We start from the raw sequence: 15984 nt of genomic DNA, 5'->3' as shown, positions 1-15984 counted from the left end.
CGGTCAGCGGGGAATAGCGCCCTCGTGTGGCCTCCAAGAGAAACGCATCTCATTCCCCAGCCCCACCCTTTCTATGCGCTCATTGAACAAGTATTTATTGAGGGCCAGCCACTAGGTGCTCTAGGGGTAGCGGTAGAGATTATAGATAAAATACCTGCTCTGTGGATGGCACAGTCCGGTGTGTGTGCGTTGAGGGGCAGGCGATAAACGATAAACAAATAAATAACCGGGGCAGTTATTACAGTGGTAACTGCTAGGAAGAAAATAAAACAGAGAAATGTGAAGAGTGACTCAAGAGGAAAACTCGGGACAGGATGGAAAAGTAAAGTTTCCTTGAATAGATACCATCTGAGATGAGACTCAGATGACAGGGGTCCAGTCATGTGCGGGTTTGGGGGAAAGCTTTCCTTGCAGAGGAAAGAGCTACGCAAAGGCCCTGGGGCAGGCACAGGCTTTGCAAAACAAACAAAGGCCAGTGTGGTTGGAAAGCAGAGAGCGCAGGGAGAGTGATATGAGACATGGCCAGGAAGGTGAGCTGGGGCCAGACTATAGAACTTGTAGGCCATGACAGACTGTAATTCTTCTAGGAGTAATGGGAATGGACTGGGTGAGTTTTGAGTACAAGACTAGTGTGACTAGATTGGCTTTTGAAAGGACCCCTATGGCTGCTGTGTAGAAAATGGACTTTAGGCCCTAGCTGGTTTGGCTCAGTGGATAGAGTGTCGGCCTGCGGACTGAAGGGTCCCAGGTTCAATTCCCGTCAAGGGCACATGCCCGGGTTGCAGGTTTAATCCCCAGCACGGGGAGTGCAGGAAGCAGCCGCTCGATGGTTTGTTCTCATCATTGATGTTTCTATCGCTCTCTTCCTCTCTGAAATCAATAAAAATACATTTAAAAAAAGAAAATGGACTTTGGGCAAGGAAGAAAGAGTGGGAGCAGGGAGATTATTGCAAGAGATTAGAAAGCTATTAAAATAATTCAGGGGAGAAATGTTAGCAGCTTGGATCAGGGGAGTCGTGTTGGAGATGGGCGATGTGGTTGGATGCTGGGCCTGAAGGTAGAGCCAACAAAACTTGACAATATCCCACATTCTCCTTTGCTCATTCAGCTCCAGGAACACCTTCAAACACACACACACCCTAGCTGGCTCCTCCATCTTCAGCAGGGGGTTCAGTTACCAGGGCAGACCCCAAGGACATAGTTAAATTGTGGAGTATCCAGGTGTTGTTTGACAAAAGAATGTAAGACACAGCTGCTATGTTCTTCATGAACTGCTTCCACTTTCCACCATTAGCCCACTTAATGGGCAGGGCCTCTACCTGCTGTTTCCTTTACCCTGCCTGGCTTCTATGGACCCACCTATTAGTTAGGTCTCTGTTTGTCCTATTGAGTGCCCTCAGGGTGTGTTGGTGACAACCAAAACAGTTCTGAGTATTTGGTGTTTTTATTTGATACAAAATAGGGGGCAGCATAATCTGGCCCTGTCAATTCTCAGACCCAGGCCAACAATTTACTCCTATTTATTTACACAAAATACTGTGAGGTCAGGCGTGATCCCACAAAAAAATGCACACAATACTTTTGGCCCCAGCTAGGACGTTTCTGGAGAGCCTGGGAGAGTTCAGGCTACCCTAGCAAACACTCTCAGGCCAGTCAGGGATGGAGAAAGCAAGCAGGGGAGGAGGCAACCCGGTTGGCTCTGGAGTCAGCAGGCCTTGCTGTGTTTGTATTGTGTTGCTTGGGGGGTACATTATAAATGCAGCCAGTCCGGGGGCCCCTGGACTCAGAACCCCAGACTGTACCAGTTCCAAAAAGCTGCGCAAGCCTCGCCGAGATGAAGCTGCCGGGCCAGGAGGAGCTTGATGTCTACAGTGCTCAGGAAAATGTGCCCACAGGAGAGCTGGACAGCGGCCCAGGCTCTGGCCCCAGCCCCGATGGCTCCCCAGACACTGGGGTACCCAAGGACCCTCTGCTCTTCATTCAGCTGAATGAGCTGCTGGGCTGGCCCCAGGCGCTAGAGTGGAGAGAGACAGGCAGGTGAGTGAAACCCAGGCCAGTTTTATGCCCCCCCCCTTACCCCCTCAGCGGGGGGCCTCCTCCATGACCCAGCTCTTCCTGTAGGGGGTGCTCTTACCCCCAATCAGAAGCTCCTCTCTGCCCACATGTCAGGTCCCAACCCTCTCTGATGCTCAGCTTCTCCGGGTCTAGATTTGAGTTTCCCAAGACCCCAGATGAGAGGTGACTGCGAAAAGAGGGCATACTCTGCACCACTGGGGTCACGTCTCCCTCGTCTACTTACCTTCCTTGGCTCTCCTGTGTCCCCACCTGGACCTGGAGAGGTGCGTCCAGTAACACTGTCCACCCTTCTCCACTGCAGGTGGGTGCTGTTTGAAGAGAAGCTGGAGATGGGTGGAGGCCGGTGGAGTGCCCCCCATGTGCCCACCCTGGCGCTGCCCAGCCTGCAGAAGCTCCGCAGCCTTCTCGTGGAGGGCCTTGTCCTGCTGGACTGCCCGGCTCAGAGCCTCCTGGAGCTCGTGGGTACGCTGGGGCCCTCTGTAGGGAGGAGCTGGGAGCCATGCCATCATTTCCCTCAGATTTCCCCCAAAAGTATTGGAATTTTCCAGGGCCCACCACACCCACCGTAGGGATTGCCCATCCCTGTCACAAGGAGGAGATGGAAGAGCAGAGTGAAGGAGAAGTTCCCTGGCTCCTCCACTTCCCGAGACTCCCAGGAGGGAAAGTGACCTGGGCAGAGGGGACAGGGGGAGAACTCGGGGGCAGGGAGCTCTCAGGAAAGGGTTGGAGCCCCACCTCTGCTTCCCAGAGCAGGTGACCAGAGTGGAGTCGCTGAGCCCGGAGCTGAGAGGGCAGCTGCAGTCCTTGTTACTGCAGAGACCCCAGCACCTCATCCAGACCACAAGCACCAGGCCCTGCTGGGGTAAGAGGCCCATCCCTGGGCCCAGAACCAAAAATCCTAGGATGGGAGGGTCCCAGATCCCGCCCCTGCACCTTCCTGGACCAGGAGTGGCCTAGCCTTGGCTTAGACCTCCACCCTCCACCCTCCACCCAGGACTCATGGGCGAGAGAGAGCGGGAATAATGATGAGGGGAGGACGGAGGGGCTAGAATCGTAACAGCCAGAGCTTTGTGAAAGGGTGTTCTTGGTAGGCACTGCACTGGGAGCTTCTCATTTAATATTTACAAGCACCCTTTCGGTAGTCCCACAATAATGTCCATTTTTGTGATGAGAAAACTGAGGCTCAGAGGTGGGATGTGTTCTTTTTCAGAGCTGGTCAGGGAGTCCTGGCGGGTCCATTCCCAAAGCCGATGCTCCTAATCACTGCAAAATCTTGTCTTAAAGGGTCTGCCCGTCCAAGACAGTCTTCCCGCGATGAGGAAGCCCCCCTGAAGGAGCAGGTTTGCCACGCTTCCTGGGGCAGGGCTAGGACAGGGGGCAGGCCCCCCCCCGCCCCCCCCCCCCCCCCCCCCCCCCCCCCCCCGCAAATAAGCTCTCATCCTCTGTGTCTCCCTGAACCCCCATCAGCGTCTGAACTCCCTGAGACAGAAGCTGCCTCCAGGGGCTGAGGCCGGGGCTGTGCTGGCAGGAGAGCTGGGCTTCCTGGCACAGCCACTGGGGGCCTTTGTGCGACTGCGGGATCCAGTGGTGCTGGGGCCCATTACTGAGGTGCCCCTCCCCAGCAGGTGAGGCTGCGGATGGGAGTGAGGGATCCTGGAGCCCAGAGAAGGGCCGTTACTGGGGAGGGGATTGCGAGATCTCTGGTCCAGTTCTCTTAGGGTGTGTGGGGGATGGTGCTCAGGGCCTGGGGAGGGGTTAGTGGTCAGGGCAGCAAAGTGGGTGTGCACGTAAGTGTGTGTATGGAGGCTGGTAAGGGGGTCAGAAGTCAGGACTGTCCTATGGCATATTAGCCTCTGACCCTCCCTGGGGCTTGGTTCTTTCCTCAGATTTTTCTGCCTCCTCCTCGGTCCCCCCACACTGGGAAGGAGCTACCATGAAATGGGCCGGGCGATGGCGGTCCTCCTCAGTGACCCGGTGAGCGGGGCAGGCCTGTGTGTGTACGTGTGTACGTGTGTACGTGTGTGTGTGGACTCTATGTGTATTAAGTACAGCAATGAGGCAGAGAGTGGCTGTGTGTGTGTGAGCACGAGGGCTGGAGTTTCCTTGGCTACCACTGTCGCCCCCTTACCTAGCACAATAGGCACCCCGCAGATACTGAGAGCCTGCATTAGTGGACGGATGCTTGAATGACTAGTCTGCCTAGGTGACGCGTGTGTCTAGTTTTGAGACTGTGAAAATGGATGTGAGAACTCAGATATGCATTTGCTGCCGCTCTGTGCCTGTCCCCAGCAATTCCAGTGGTCAGTTCGACGGGCCTGCAACCTTTATGACCTACTGGCAGCCCTGGATGCCTTCCTAGAGGAGGTGACAGTGCTCCCCCCAGGCCGGTGGGACCCCACAGCCCGGATTCCCCCGCCTAAATGTCTGCCCTCTCAACACAAAAGGTATCCGGGGTAACCATCCCATATAGATCCTTCTCTCCCCACAGTCTTGGGTCCAGTTCCGCTGTTGAGGAGGGGATGGGATTCCAGGAAAGGATCCGGGACTTACCTTGGAATTTGGAGGCTGCCCGCAGGGATACGAGCAGCCACCAGGGGGCAGGGCGCCATGAACTTGGCTCCCAGTCGGCGGCTAGTTGGAGATCCTCAGTCGCGTGGGGCTCCCCTTCCCTACAGGCTCCCCTCGCAAATGCAGGAGGTCAAGGGCCCCTCTGCCCGGCGTGGGTCTCCGGCCGAGGACAGGCACGGCCAGCCGCCGCAGGCGCCCAGCCCGGAGCTGCAGCGGATGGGCAGGTGAGGCGAGCGGGGGTAGGAGTAAGGATCGGTGCACAGGGCGGAGGAAGGGGTCCCAGGAGCATAGAGGTGTGTGCTCACTGACAGGGGCTCAGGGGCAGTAGTGGGGAGAGGAGCGTGGCGTGTGGAAACTTGTATCATTGACGACCAATGGGCGGGAGGCTGTTTGGGGGCCTTGTCCAGGACGTCCGGAGGAAGGCCCCGTGGTACCCCAGTGACTTCTTGGACGCCCTGCACCCTCAGTGCTTCTCCGCTGTGCTCTACATTTACCTGGCCACCATCACGAACGCCATCACTTTTGGGGGGCTGCTAGGAGAAGCCACCGACGGTGCTCAGGTGGGTAGGGATGTGGAAGGGGGAGCGCACAAGCTTTGGTGTTCCCGCAGCCATGCCCTTCGCCCTTCCCTGGGACTATGGGTGGGTGTGGAGGCCCCTGGGAGCTTGGGTTCCTGTGTTGAGGACGCCAAGGTCCTGTGCTGACAAGGCCCCATGTTGGCCCCTAGGGGGTGCTGGAAAGTTTCCTGGGCACAGCGGTGGCAGGAGCTGCCTTCTGCCTGATGGCCGGCCAGCCCCTGACCATCCTCAGCAGCACGGGGCCAGTGCTGGTCTTTGAACGCCTGCTCTTCTCCTTCAGCAGGTGGGACTCCCTCACCTCACTGGCCTGATCCTGGCTGAGTCAGTAGGGGAGGGTGGAACTGTCTGGCTTTAGGGGCACCTGACCTGGGTTAAGTGGGGAGCAGAATGGCCCTGCCAAACCCTGCCTGTCTCTCACCCCCCAGAGATTACAGCCTGGACTACCTGCCCTTCCGCCTATGGGTGGGCATTTGGGTGGCCACCTTTTGCCTGGTGTTGGTGGCCACAGAGGCCAGTGTGCTGGTGCGCTACTTTACTCGATTCACCGAGGAAGGCTTCTGTGCCCTCATCAGCCTCATCTTCATCTACGACGCCGTGGGCAAAATGCTGAGCTTGACCCGTGCCTATCCCATCCAGAGGCCTGGCTCTCCCGCCTACGGCTGCTTCTGCCAGTACCCAGACCCTGGAGGTGGGTGCGGGAAATAGGGAGCTTGGCAAGATAAGGGAGGATGAGGAGGGAGAGGGTGTCTCCTTGCTGTCCCCCCTCCCCGGTTACATTCAGCAAAAATCTGAGTACTTACCCAACAACCGCAGCACCTCCCCCACCACGATTCTAAATCAGGTGAAAATAAGTCACAGAGCAGGCCCAATACCGTCTTTATTTCTGACGATGCTGATAGAGGAACATGGTTATATCTATGGGTGAATGAGCGTCCTAACAATAAAACCCAAATCAGGTAGACTTACCCGCTTGGTCAGGGCCCCACTGGAAAAGGGAGCAGTTAGATGCAAGTGCAGGCGGCTCACTCCCAAGAGCAGGGGAGGAAAGGGCGGGTCAGCCATGCCCAGCTTCTAATCCCAAGCTCAGCAATCAAATAAATGGCTGCTCTTCCCCTTGGACCGAGGGATTGACTAGTGGAGAGAAGCTCAGAGGATTACACTTGCATATATCCCTCCACATGAAGGAAACAGCAGGACTGGCGAAGGGGTGTCCCCTCAAGAGTGCCAGTCTCTGCGCCAGGCGTGAACAAGACCAGTCCCGCCCCTGGTGGATGTGTATGCTCATCCCTTGAGCAAATGTTTGCTGGGCGTCTGCTCTAGCCAGTCCAGTGCTGGGCACCAGGGATACAGATAAGGTGAGAATTTGAAGGAGCCAGGGCGCGAGGCAGTGTCCGGAGGAGCAGACATGGTAGTTCTTGGAGGCAGCAGACAGATGAGCCAGAACTTTCTGGTTCCGTTGGACCCATGAGATTAGGCTCCGGAGGGGCTGGAGAAGGTTCCGGGGGGCGGAGCACACACCCAAATTCTTTTCTGCTTCCCAGGAAATGAGTCTCAGTGGACAAGGACAAAGCCAAAAGACACAGACGACCTCTTGAGCACGGTGAGACCTGTTCCTGGGAAGAATAAGTCAGTGGTTCCAGGCTCTTTCCATCCCACAGGCTAGAGCAGTGGTTCTCAACCTTCCTAATGCCGCGACCCTGTAATACAGTTCCTCATGTTGTGGTGACCCCCCATTTCATTGTTACAAATTGAACATAATTAAAGCATAGTGATTAATCACAAAAACAATATGTATTATATATGTGTTTTCCAATGGTCTTAGACGACCCCTGTGAAAGGGTCGTTCGACCCCCAAAGGGGTCGCGACCCACAGGTTGAGAAGCGCTGGGCTAGAGGAACCCTCAGAGGTCACCGAGGAGCCTCCTGTCCTGGGCCCTCGGTGTCTCACGGGGCATCAGTGGATGCTTGTGCTGCCTGCGCCCATAACCTCACCCCTGACCACCACTCCATATAGGACCTAGGCCTGGTCAATGCGTCCTTGCTGCCTCCACCTGAGTGTGTCCGGCAGGGAGGCCACCCTCGCGGCCCTGGCTGTCAGACAGTCCCAGACATCGCCTTCTTCTCCCTCCTCCTCTTCCTTGCCTCCTTCCTCTTTGCCATGGCCTTCAAGCAGGTCAAGACAAGCCGCTTCTTCCCGTCTGCGGTGAGTGTCAACTCTCTCTGTGGGAGAGGACTAGGTCTTGGCCTGGGGCCCTGCCTGTGAATGGGACGGGGTGATGGCAGGCCTGAGCCTGACTGAGTGTCCACTGTGTGGCCAGGTGCGCAAGGTACTCAGCGACTTCTCCTCAGTCCTGGCCATCCTGCTGGGCTGTGGCCTTGATGCCTTCCTGGGCCTCGCCACGCCAAAGCTCACGGTGCCCAGAGAGTTCAAGGTGAGAGCTGGGAGAGGGAGAAGCAGGGCCAGCAGACAGGACCTTGGAGGGGGAAGATGAATAAATTCCACATTTCACCTCCTCCAAGTTTCTGTTTGCTCTTGTAAAATAGAAGTAGTAATAATAATGGCCTCACAGAGTTGTGAGGATGAATGAGATGCTGCTCTAGACACATAGTGAGCAGAGAATACTCAGTAGCTATTATTATAGTATGGAGTTAAGAGGATGGGTCCCTTCCAGTCAGCTGGCCTGGGTTTGAGTTCTGGTTCTGCCACTTCGTAGCTGTGTGACCTTAGCCAAGTTAACCCACATTTCTGATCTTCAATTTATTCATCTATAAAATGGAAATAAATAACAATAGTTCCCACTCATAGGTGTTTTGAGGTTTACAGATAATAGTGTAAAGCACTTATCACCATGCTGGGACTGACACATACCCAGACCTCACTATTGTCATGGTTTTCCCTACCCTTGGCACGGTCCTACCCATCCACTACTCCCCACTCTCTGTTTTGACCCCAGGTTGCCTGCCCTAATCCAGTGAAGTTGGGGCTCCCTCTCTAGGCATAACAGTGCATAGATCAGGGCTTAGCACCTTGGCACCTACACTCTGTGCATTTGGAGCCCTCCCTTCCAGCTTCCCCTAAGAAAGGACAGCAGGGGGACTCCGATTCAGGCAGCCTTAGGGACTCAGAACCCAAGACAACAACATCTGGGGCCCTGTCCCCCACACAGACGCTTATAATCAGAGCAGACGCAGACACACCCAGCCCTGCCCCTGCCCCAGATCAAGGCAGGTCTGAGCCTGAGTTGCCCCACCCTGGATGCTGAGAGGGGGGTGCCCAGGGAGGAGAGCTCGGTACACTAAGAAGGATGGGCAGGCCTTTGCTACGCCCTCCTCCTCTTGCAGGGAGGGAGGGCCCAAGAGAATCAAAGTCCAGAGCCTCTGGCTCCAGCCCAACCCCCTAGCTGGTTCCCCTCCTTCTGCCCTCTCTCAAGGTACTGGGATGCTTTGAACCAGCTATGCACACACACACTGCTCCCACATAGCATCCAGGGCCTTGGTGGGGAGGGGCTGTGGTAAGGGAGGTTGTGGAAGAATGCCAAGGCTGGAGTGTACAGGTGAGGTGCTCTTGGGAGACTCTCTCCAATATGTCCGTGGACCGTCCTCCCCCCAGCCCACACTACCTGGGCGTGACTGGCTGGTGTCACCTTTTGGAACCAACCCCTGGTGGCTGAGTGTGGCAGCCGCTCTGCCTGCCCTGCTGCTGTCTATTCTCATCTTCATGGACCAGCAGATCACAGCGGTCATTCTCAATCGTGCCGAATATAGACTGCGGGTGAGGCCTGCCGGGAACACCCTGGACCCCTGGACCAAGGGACAGAAGCACCAGGGTGGGTTCCAGGTTTCCCCTCTCCCACCCCAGAGGGCTAGTTTCATCCCAATTGCCTCACCACTACCTGCAGAAGGGAGCTGGCTTCCACCTGGACCTCTTCTGTGTGGCTTTGCTGATGCTGCTCACATCAGCGCTTGGGCTTCCCTGGTATGTCTCAGCCACTGTCATTTCCCTGGCCCACATGGACAGCCTTCGGAGAGAGAGCAGAGCCTGTGCTCTGGGGGAGCCCCCCAGCTTCCTGGGCATCAGGTGAGGCCGGTATTCAGGGGGCTGGAATGAGAGGTGGGCAGCACGGTGGGGTAGCAACGGACAAGGCAGAGTTATTCGGGCAGCTTAGATTCTAAGCTGGTAGCTCCAGAGGGCTCTCTCACTGCCCAGCATCATCGCAGGGGGGTGAATGGGCTCTGAGATGGGTGTGTCAGATCTCCCCTCTCCTCCTTCAGCCATGGGACTGGGAGGGCCTCAAGAGGAGCATCACTGAAGTAAGGGTGGAGGCAGCCAGGGCTGAGCAAGGGTGAGGTGCCACCTAATAAACCCACTCAATGTGGAAGCACCTCATTGATGTTATAAGGTAAAACACCACAAAAACAATTTTGTAACTGCTGGAAACACAATCTGTCCAAAGTATGTGAAATCAACTTTGTACACTGAAATGAAAGTCTTTATGGCAGTGTAGAAATTGCTAATTTTTCAACAACAACAACAAAGAAAAAGAAAAGAAAGAAAAAGAAAAGAAAGAGCAACTATGAGCTTGAACTGATGGAGAGGCCTGGGGCCCCCATACTGAAGTGCCCTACCCCTTCCTCTCCAGTTTTTCACCCCAAGCTAAGGTGACAGTTGTAGGATCCCTCCATTTCCCCCCTGCCAGGGTCTATGGTGGTGTTTGGCTTGGGTCTCCAGCCTGGGCACCCCAGGGGCTCCCCAGACCCTGGCTAACTCTTCCCTCTCCCCACAGGGAGCAGAGGCTGACCGGCCTGGTGGTGTTCATCCTTACAGGAATCTCCATCTTCCTGGCACCTATACTCAAGGTACATTGTTAGGCAGGCTGGCGTCAGGGGCAGGGTAGTGATCATAAATACAAGAGCTGGCATGGGCTGGACACTTAGTGCATGCTTCTCCATACCTGGCCTCATCCAGTCCTCACATTAACCCCGAGGTGCATGTACCTTTTACAAATGAGGAGCCTGGAGTTTAGTAGCTCACGTAGGTCACTAAGAGAGCTAGTTTCTCAGATCTGAGAACCCAAACTCTTACCAAGTAGGCTTTCTACCCAGTGTACAGGGTGTAGGAATGCCCTCCGCACACACACACACAAAGGCCAAGCACTGCCCTCGCTCCAGCCTCCCAACAGGCCTTAGATTCAGAGTATGATCATCACACCTCACAAAAACTTTGAGGCAAAAGCACTTCCCTTCTTCCTCACCAGAACCATATGTTTAAAGAACACCTTCTGTGTGCAAGGCTGTGCTAGGCAGCTGGGAGAAGGTGGGGAGAGGAGAGTCTTGAAAAGGAATGTAGAACCAAGCACCTGCCAGCACCACCCACACACACACAAAAGTTAACGAGTAATAGCAGAAAGGTTCAACAAGCCAAGACAGCGGAGCAGTCAGGAGGGTGTGGAGCCTGGCCCACAGAGTCACCGGCAGGACCACAGGAGGTTAGGGAAGGGAAAGGTCACCGAGGCTGGGTGAGAGTGGAGTGGCTGAAAGAACCAGAAGGACCAGATCAGCAGCTTACTAACAAGGTGACTCTCATCCGGCAGCTATTTACCGAGCATAAGCCCTATGCCAAGCACAGTCTCAGGACTGGAGATAGAGTGGTGATCGAAAGAGATCCTCCAACCCTTGCAGTCTGGTGAGAGGAGACATGAAAAACAACAACAGTAAAACAGGATAATTTCAGATAGTGATCACTTCTCTGAGAAGTAAAAGAGAATAAGGTGATGGCGTGCCAGGGCTCTACTTTAAATGATCAGGGAGGACCTTTCTGGTGGGTCATGAGTAGTGAGAAGGAAGTCGGGGCATTTTTAGGTAGAGGAAAATAGCAAAGCAAAAGGCCTTGCAAGGGGTAGAAATAAACTTGGGCGTGTTGAGGGAAGGAAAGGAGGTCAGTATAGCAGGAACAGAGAAAGCAGAGAGGAAAGTGATGGATAAGATTGGAGAGGTCAGCTAGGTAATGGGTCAGTTACCAAATCTCTCTGAAACCCAATTTTCCCATCTGTAAAATGGAGACAGTTACAGAATTTACCGCCTCTGACTTATGTGAAGATTCTCATTAATCAGGCATGCAAAGTGGGAAAGAAAGAGATAAACCTGGCTAGGCTTAGGTGCTGGGTGCTAGAGGCCGGGGTTGGAGCCCAAGGGGACACCTGGGCTGCTGGCAGAGCTCAACTCCTTTGCTGGCTCTCCACTTCTTTCTACCAGTTCATCCCAATGCCTGTGCTCTATGGCATCTTCCTGTACATGGGGGTGGCAGCAATTAGCAGCATTCAGGTGAGCCCCCTAAAATCACCATGAAACCCCACGCCTCCTTTCCTTTCCTGCTGGTACTTCTTGCTTGCACTTGCCAATCTCCCCCCTCCCCCCCCAGTCCTCTTCCTGTTTCTTCTGGGCAGAGGGATTCCGCTGCCATGCTCTGGGTGAGGAGGGGGCCAAGGGAGTCTCTGACTGCCCCAGTGCTGAGCTTTCATGGCTAACAGAGACACTGTCCAGGCTGCCTGAACACCCTGCTCTCCTCCTCCTCCTGTTCCCCCAGTTCACCAAGAGGGCGCAGCTTTTATTGATGCCAGCAAAACACCAGCCAGACCTCCTGCTCTTGAGGCATGTGCCTCTGAGCAGGGTTCACCTCTTCACAGCCATCCAGCTTGCCTGCCTGGGTCTGCTTTGGATAATCAAGTCTACACCTGCAGCCATCATCTTTCCCATCATGGTGACTCAGGGTTGGGTGGGATCCTGGGGGGTTCCTACGAGACTCTGAGCCTGGGAGGGTGGCCAAGGCTTCCATAAGAGGAAGACTCTCCCCTCTTTCCTTTGCCCCAGGCTGTGCCTGGTTGGGAATCCTCGGACAAATAAAGATGGCCGAGGGATGCCAACAGATGGGCCCTGGGATGCCTGATTCAACTCCTTTCCCAGCCTCTTTGGGCTTAGCAACCACAGGGAGAGATAGAAAGCCCAGAAAAAAACTGAGGCCCTGGGAAAGGAAATGCTATCACTTTTGTTCCATAGGGAGGTGATCAGATAGGTAGTTCTGGCTTTGTTGTTACTCACCGAGGAAGTTAAGAGCCAGGGGCTTTGTATAGGACCAATCTGGTTACCAGTCTCTAAACTTCCAGGGCCTCAGTTTCCTTCTCCGCACAATGGCAGAGTAATTATTGTATCTGCTCATAGGAGTGTCTTAGCATTCAGCTAAACAGTACGCAATGCCTAGCACATTGGAAATGCTGAATAAATGTTACTGTTGTTAATGCTCCTCCTGTTGCTGCTGACAGCCCTGGGTTTTGTTTCTGTCCCTGCAGTTGCTGGGCCTGGTGGGGGTCCGAAAGGCACTGGAGTGGGTCTTCTCACCACAAGAACTTCTCTGGCTTGATGAGCTGATGCCGGAGAAGGAAAGGAGCACCCCTGAGAAGGGGCTGGAGCCAGAGTACTCGTTCAGTGGAAGTGACAGTGAAGATGTGAGTTCCAGGATGGGCCCTCTCGGGAGCAGGGGGCAGGGGTGGGGGATGCACTGTCGTCCAGGAGGTGTCCCTGAAGTCTAATATCCCTATTAAGCCTGAAGATCTGGTCAATACAGTCACTCCCCTTAGCTCTGTATTGACATAGGCACACTGAAGAGGTGAGGGAAATCTTCCTTCTGAAGGCAGGGCCCTGGTTTATAAGCCCATGGGGGTGGAAAGGGCTGGGGATACAACCCTGATCTTGGTGTTTGTCTCAATGTGGGTTTATATCCTTTCACTCTCAGGGTCCCTTTCTTTCTGTTGTCTCAGCCTTGTTTTGTCTACTCCCAACTCATCGTGAGATCTCTGTTCCACAGTCAGAGCTGATGTATCAACCAAAAGCTCCGGAAATCAATATCTCTGTGAATTAGCTGGAGTAGGAATCTGGGAGTGGAGACTCCAGGAAACTGAGCATGAGGTGAGGGTGTGAGGGAAGTCCCCTTGGTGTCAAGAATGAGAATGGGGGTGGGAATGAGCGCTCAGACCAAAGAAACTTCCAGTGTGTTGACTAGCCCTGTCTTCTCTTCATGTTCCAATCGCTCATGAACCCCAGAGCCCAGAAGTGGGTAGAGGGAAGAAAAAACAAATGAGGTTACCTGGGCTTGGCTCCCTGCGGCCACTAAAGTATGGCCAGTAGAGGGAGCTCAAGCTCACACCAAACTGGATGTGGCGTTGGGAGGTGGGGAAGGGAGGGGTGCAAAGTCAGAAGAATGGAAAGGAGAGGGGAGGAGAAAAGGGAGGATAAATTTCCCTGAAACTTCCCTTTGCCTTTGGAGGCTCTTTCCTAGGCTGCTGAGAACCACACTTCAGACAAGTGGAAGGATTCTATCACTTGCCCTCTCTGCCATTCCTTCATTATATTCATCCATTATCAAAATATTTTCTGCCCTGGCCAGGTAGCTCAATTGGTTACAACAGCATCCCAATATGCAAAGGTTGCAGGTTTGCTATCTGGTCAAGGCACACACGGGAAGCAACCAATGAATGAACAAATAAGTAGAACAACAAATCTCTCTCTCAAGTCAAATGGAAAAAAACACACCCCACAACATTTTCTGAGTACCTATGGAGTATCTAGGTGCTAGTGATACAGTAGTTAAGACAATCATGGTCCATGACCTCAGGAAGTTAAAATCCCAGCAGGAAAGACAAACAGGTAACTGTTAGAGTGTGATAGTGCTGGGTGAGGGAAAGCATGGGCGGTGTGAGCAGAGGCCTCTACGTCCTTCTTGGAGGGTGGTAAAGGGGGGGTGGTGGGAGTTGGGGAAGACTTCTAAGAGGAAGTGGTCTATAATTTGAAATCTGAAAAATGAATAGAAGCTAGCCAGGACAAGCTGAGGCACAACATGTACAAAGCCTGGAATACCCCCCACTTCTCCCCATAAGCTGAACTTTCTTTTGGGCCAAAGAACACCCTCCTTTCCATGCCTCTCAGAGCTCCAAAGCCTACCACGTGCAACAGAAAATTCTGGGGTTCCAGGGAGATTCAATGACTGGCCCAGAATAAGATCTCCTAGGCTTTCCTTATGCCCTATCAAGGCTTTGCTTTGTTCTTTGCCCTACTATGTCCCTGAACACTTGCTCTGACCCTACCACGTCCTCTCTCAGTTCACAGGTGTTTACTCAGGAAGTCAGGACATTGTTGGCCTTTGGCTTAACTGCCAGATGCTCAGTCAGCTGGGAACCTGGAACAATGGGTCAAGACTGAAAGGCAGCGGGCCAAGACCTCAGTCACCCTCCTGAGCTGGGCTGGAGAGTGTCAGGGAACAAGCAGGTTTGCTTTGTGGTTAGGAGAGGCTTGTAAGCCGGAGAAACTGACCAGGCCCTATTCACGCTCTACCCCATTAAAGGGACCTGAGTCCAGAAGTCCTTCCCATTTTGAACTTTCTGTCCTCACAGATTCTCTTTTATAGAATTGGTAGGTTGTCAGGGAATTCTTCTCTGCTTGAAAAAAGGGAGACAAAGTCCCTCTTTCTAAAATAAGTATTCCTCCTATTTTAAACAGGTTTTTTAAACATCCTATATAATAAAAGCCCAGCAACCGAATGGAAGAATGACTGGAATGACCAGGACAACTGCAGCCCCTCACTCCGGCCGGCCCTGCCCCCAATCGTCTCTCATCGGCACCCGGCCTGTAGTATAAAAATACTGTTCTTACCCAGTCCGTGTGGCTCAGTGGTTGAGCATCAACCTATGAATTAAGAAGTCATAGTTTGATGCCCGGTCAGGGCATATGCCCAGGTGGCTGGTTCAATCCCCAATGTGGGGTGTATAAGAGGCAGCTGATCAATATTTCTCTTTCATCATTGATGTTTTTATCTTTCCCTCTCTCTTCCTCTCTGAAATCAATAAAAATATATTTAAAAAAAAAATAACGCTCTTGCCCAACCAGCATGACTCAGCAGTTGAGTGTCTACTCATGAACTAAGAGGTCACTGGTTTGATTCCCAGTCAGGGCACATGCCAGGGTTGCAGCTTGATTCCCAGTAGGGGGCGTGCAGGAGGCAGCCAATTCATGTTTCTCTCTTCGATGTTTCTATCTCTATCCCTATCCCTTCCTCTCTCTCTAAAATCAATAAAAACACAATGCTATTTTTTTAACCACAAAAGTAAATGAGATTACTAAAAAATATAGAAATACTACAGAACGGTACAATTTTGAAATGGAAACCATTCTAGAGAGAACCAGTATTTACACTTTAGTATATATTTTTCAGATTTATTTCAATGGACACATTACTATTTTTATTAAAATGGGATTACACTGCTGAGTTCCTTAACATGCTTGTTACTGAATATGCATTGTATATTTTCCCCATGTCATATACATATATACTTCATTCTTTTTTTGTTATCTGCATAGAATAATAACCTTTAAATTGAAAAAGATATCATATATATGTATATATATACACATATATATCTAGATATTTTATATATATTTATAAACATCCTATATAATACATATATATATAAATATATACATAAAATATTTATCTAGATATTTTATTTTATATCCTATCAAATAAAGAGGGAATATGCAAATTGACTGTCGCACCATCACAAAGATGGTGGCGCCCATAGCCACAAGACAGTGGCACCCAGTCCCCTCTGCCCTGCCGGAATCCCACAGTCCTTTTAGCCCAGCTGGGGGGGGGGGGTGGCGGCAGGCGCACAGTGCAGCTGGACCCACCCTCAGCCCCCCAGACACCCAGAGCCGG

At 52.9% G+C, this 15984-nt stretch overlaps 1 protein-coding gene across 6 annotated transcripts; it reads left to right on the top strand.

The window, feature by feature from the left end:
- Nucleotides 1-1602: 1602 nt before the first annotated feature.
- On the top strand, nt 1603-14964 carry SLC4A9 (solute carrier family 4, sodium bicarbonate cotransporter, member 9). Of its 6 annotated transcripts, none has more exons than XM_006772429.2 (22): nt 1610-2037; nt 2378-2538; nt 2825-2938; nt 3361-3416; nt 3544-3701; nt 3963-4050; nt 4366-4520; nt 4752-4868; nt 5030-5204; nt 5372-5505; nt 5648-5910; nt 6764-6822; nt 7237-7425; nt 7541-7654; nt 8833-8994; nt 9122-9300; nt 10007-10079; nt 11475-11543; nt 11806-11979; nt 12566-12721; nt 13081-13181; nt 14769-14964. In XM_006772429.2, exons 1-21 carry the CDS (start codon nt 1757-1759, stop codon nt 13132-13134), a joined length of 2931 nt encoding a protein of 976 aa, XP_006772492.1. In that variant the 5' UTR covers nt 1610-1756; the 3' UTR covers nt 13135-13181; nt 14769-14964. The 6 variants fall into 6 exon arrangements, with proteins under 6 accessions (XP_015425102.1, XP_015425103.1, XP_006772492.1 ...); XM_015569613.1 differs by lacking the exon at nt 14769-14964 and adding an exon at nt 13540-13697; XM_015569614.1 differs by having other exon boundaries at nt 1611-2037; nt 5795-5910.
- The last annotated feature ends 1020 nt before the right edge of the window (nt 14965-15984 follow it).

This window comes from Myotis davidii, unplaced genomic scaffold (genome assembly GCF_000327345.1).
Source record: "Myotis davidii unplaced genomic scaffold, ASM32734v1 scaffold545, whole genome shotgun sequence".
In the NCBI taxonomy this organism is placed as follows: Eukaryota; Metazoa; Chordata; class Mammalia; order Chiroptera; family Vespertilionidae; genus Myotis; species Myotis davidii.
Note: the sequence above shows the minus strand (reverse complement) of the source record. Positions and strands in the feature narration are given on the sequence as shown.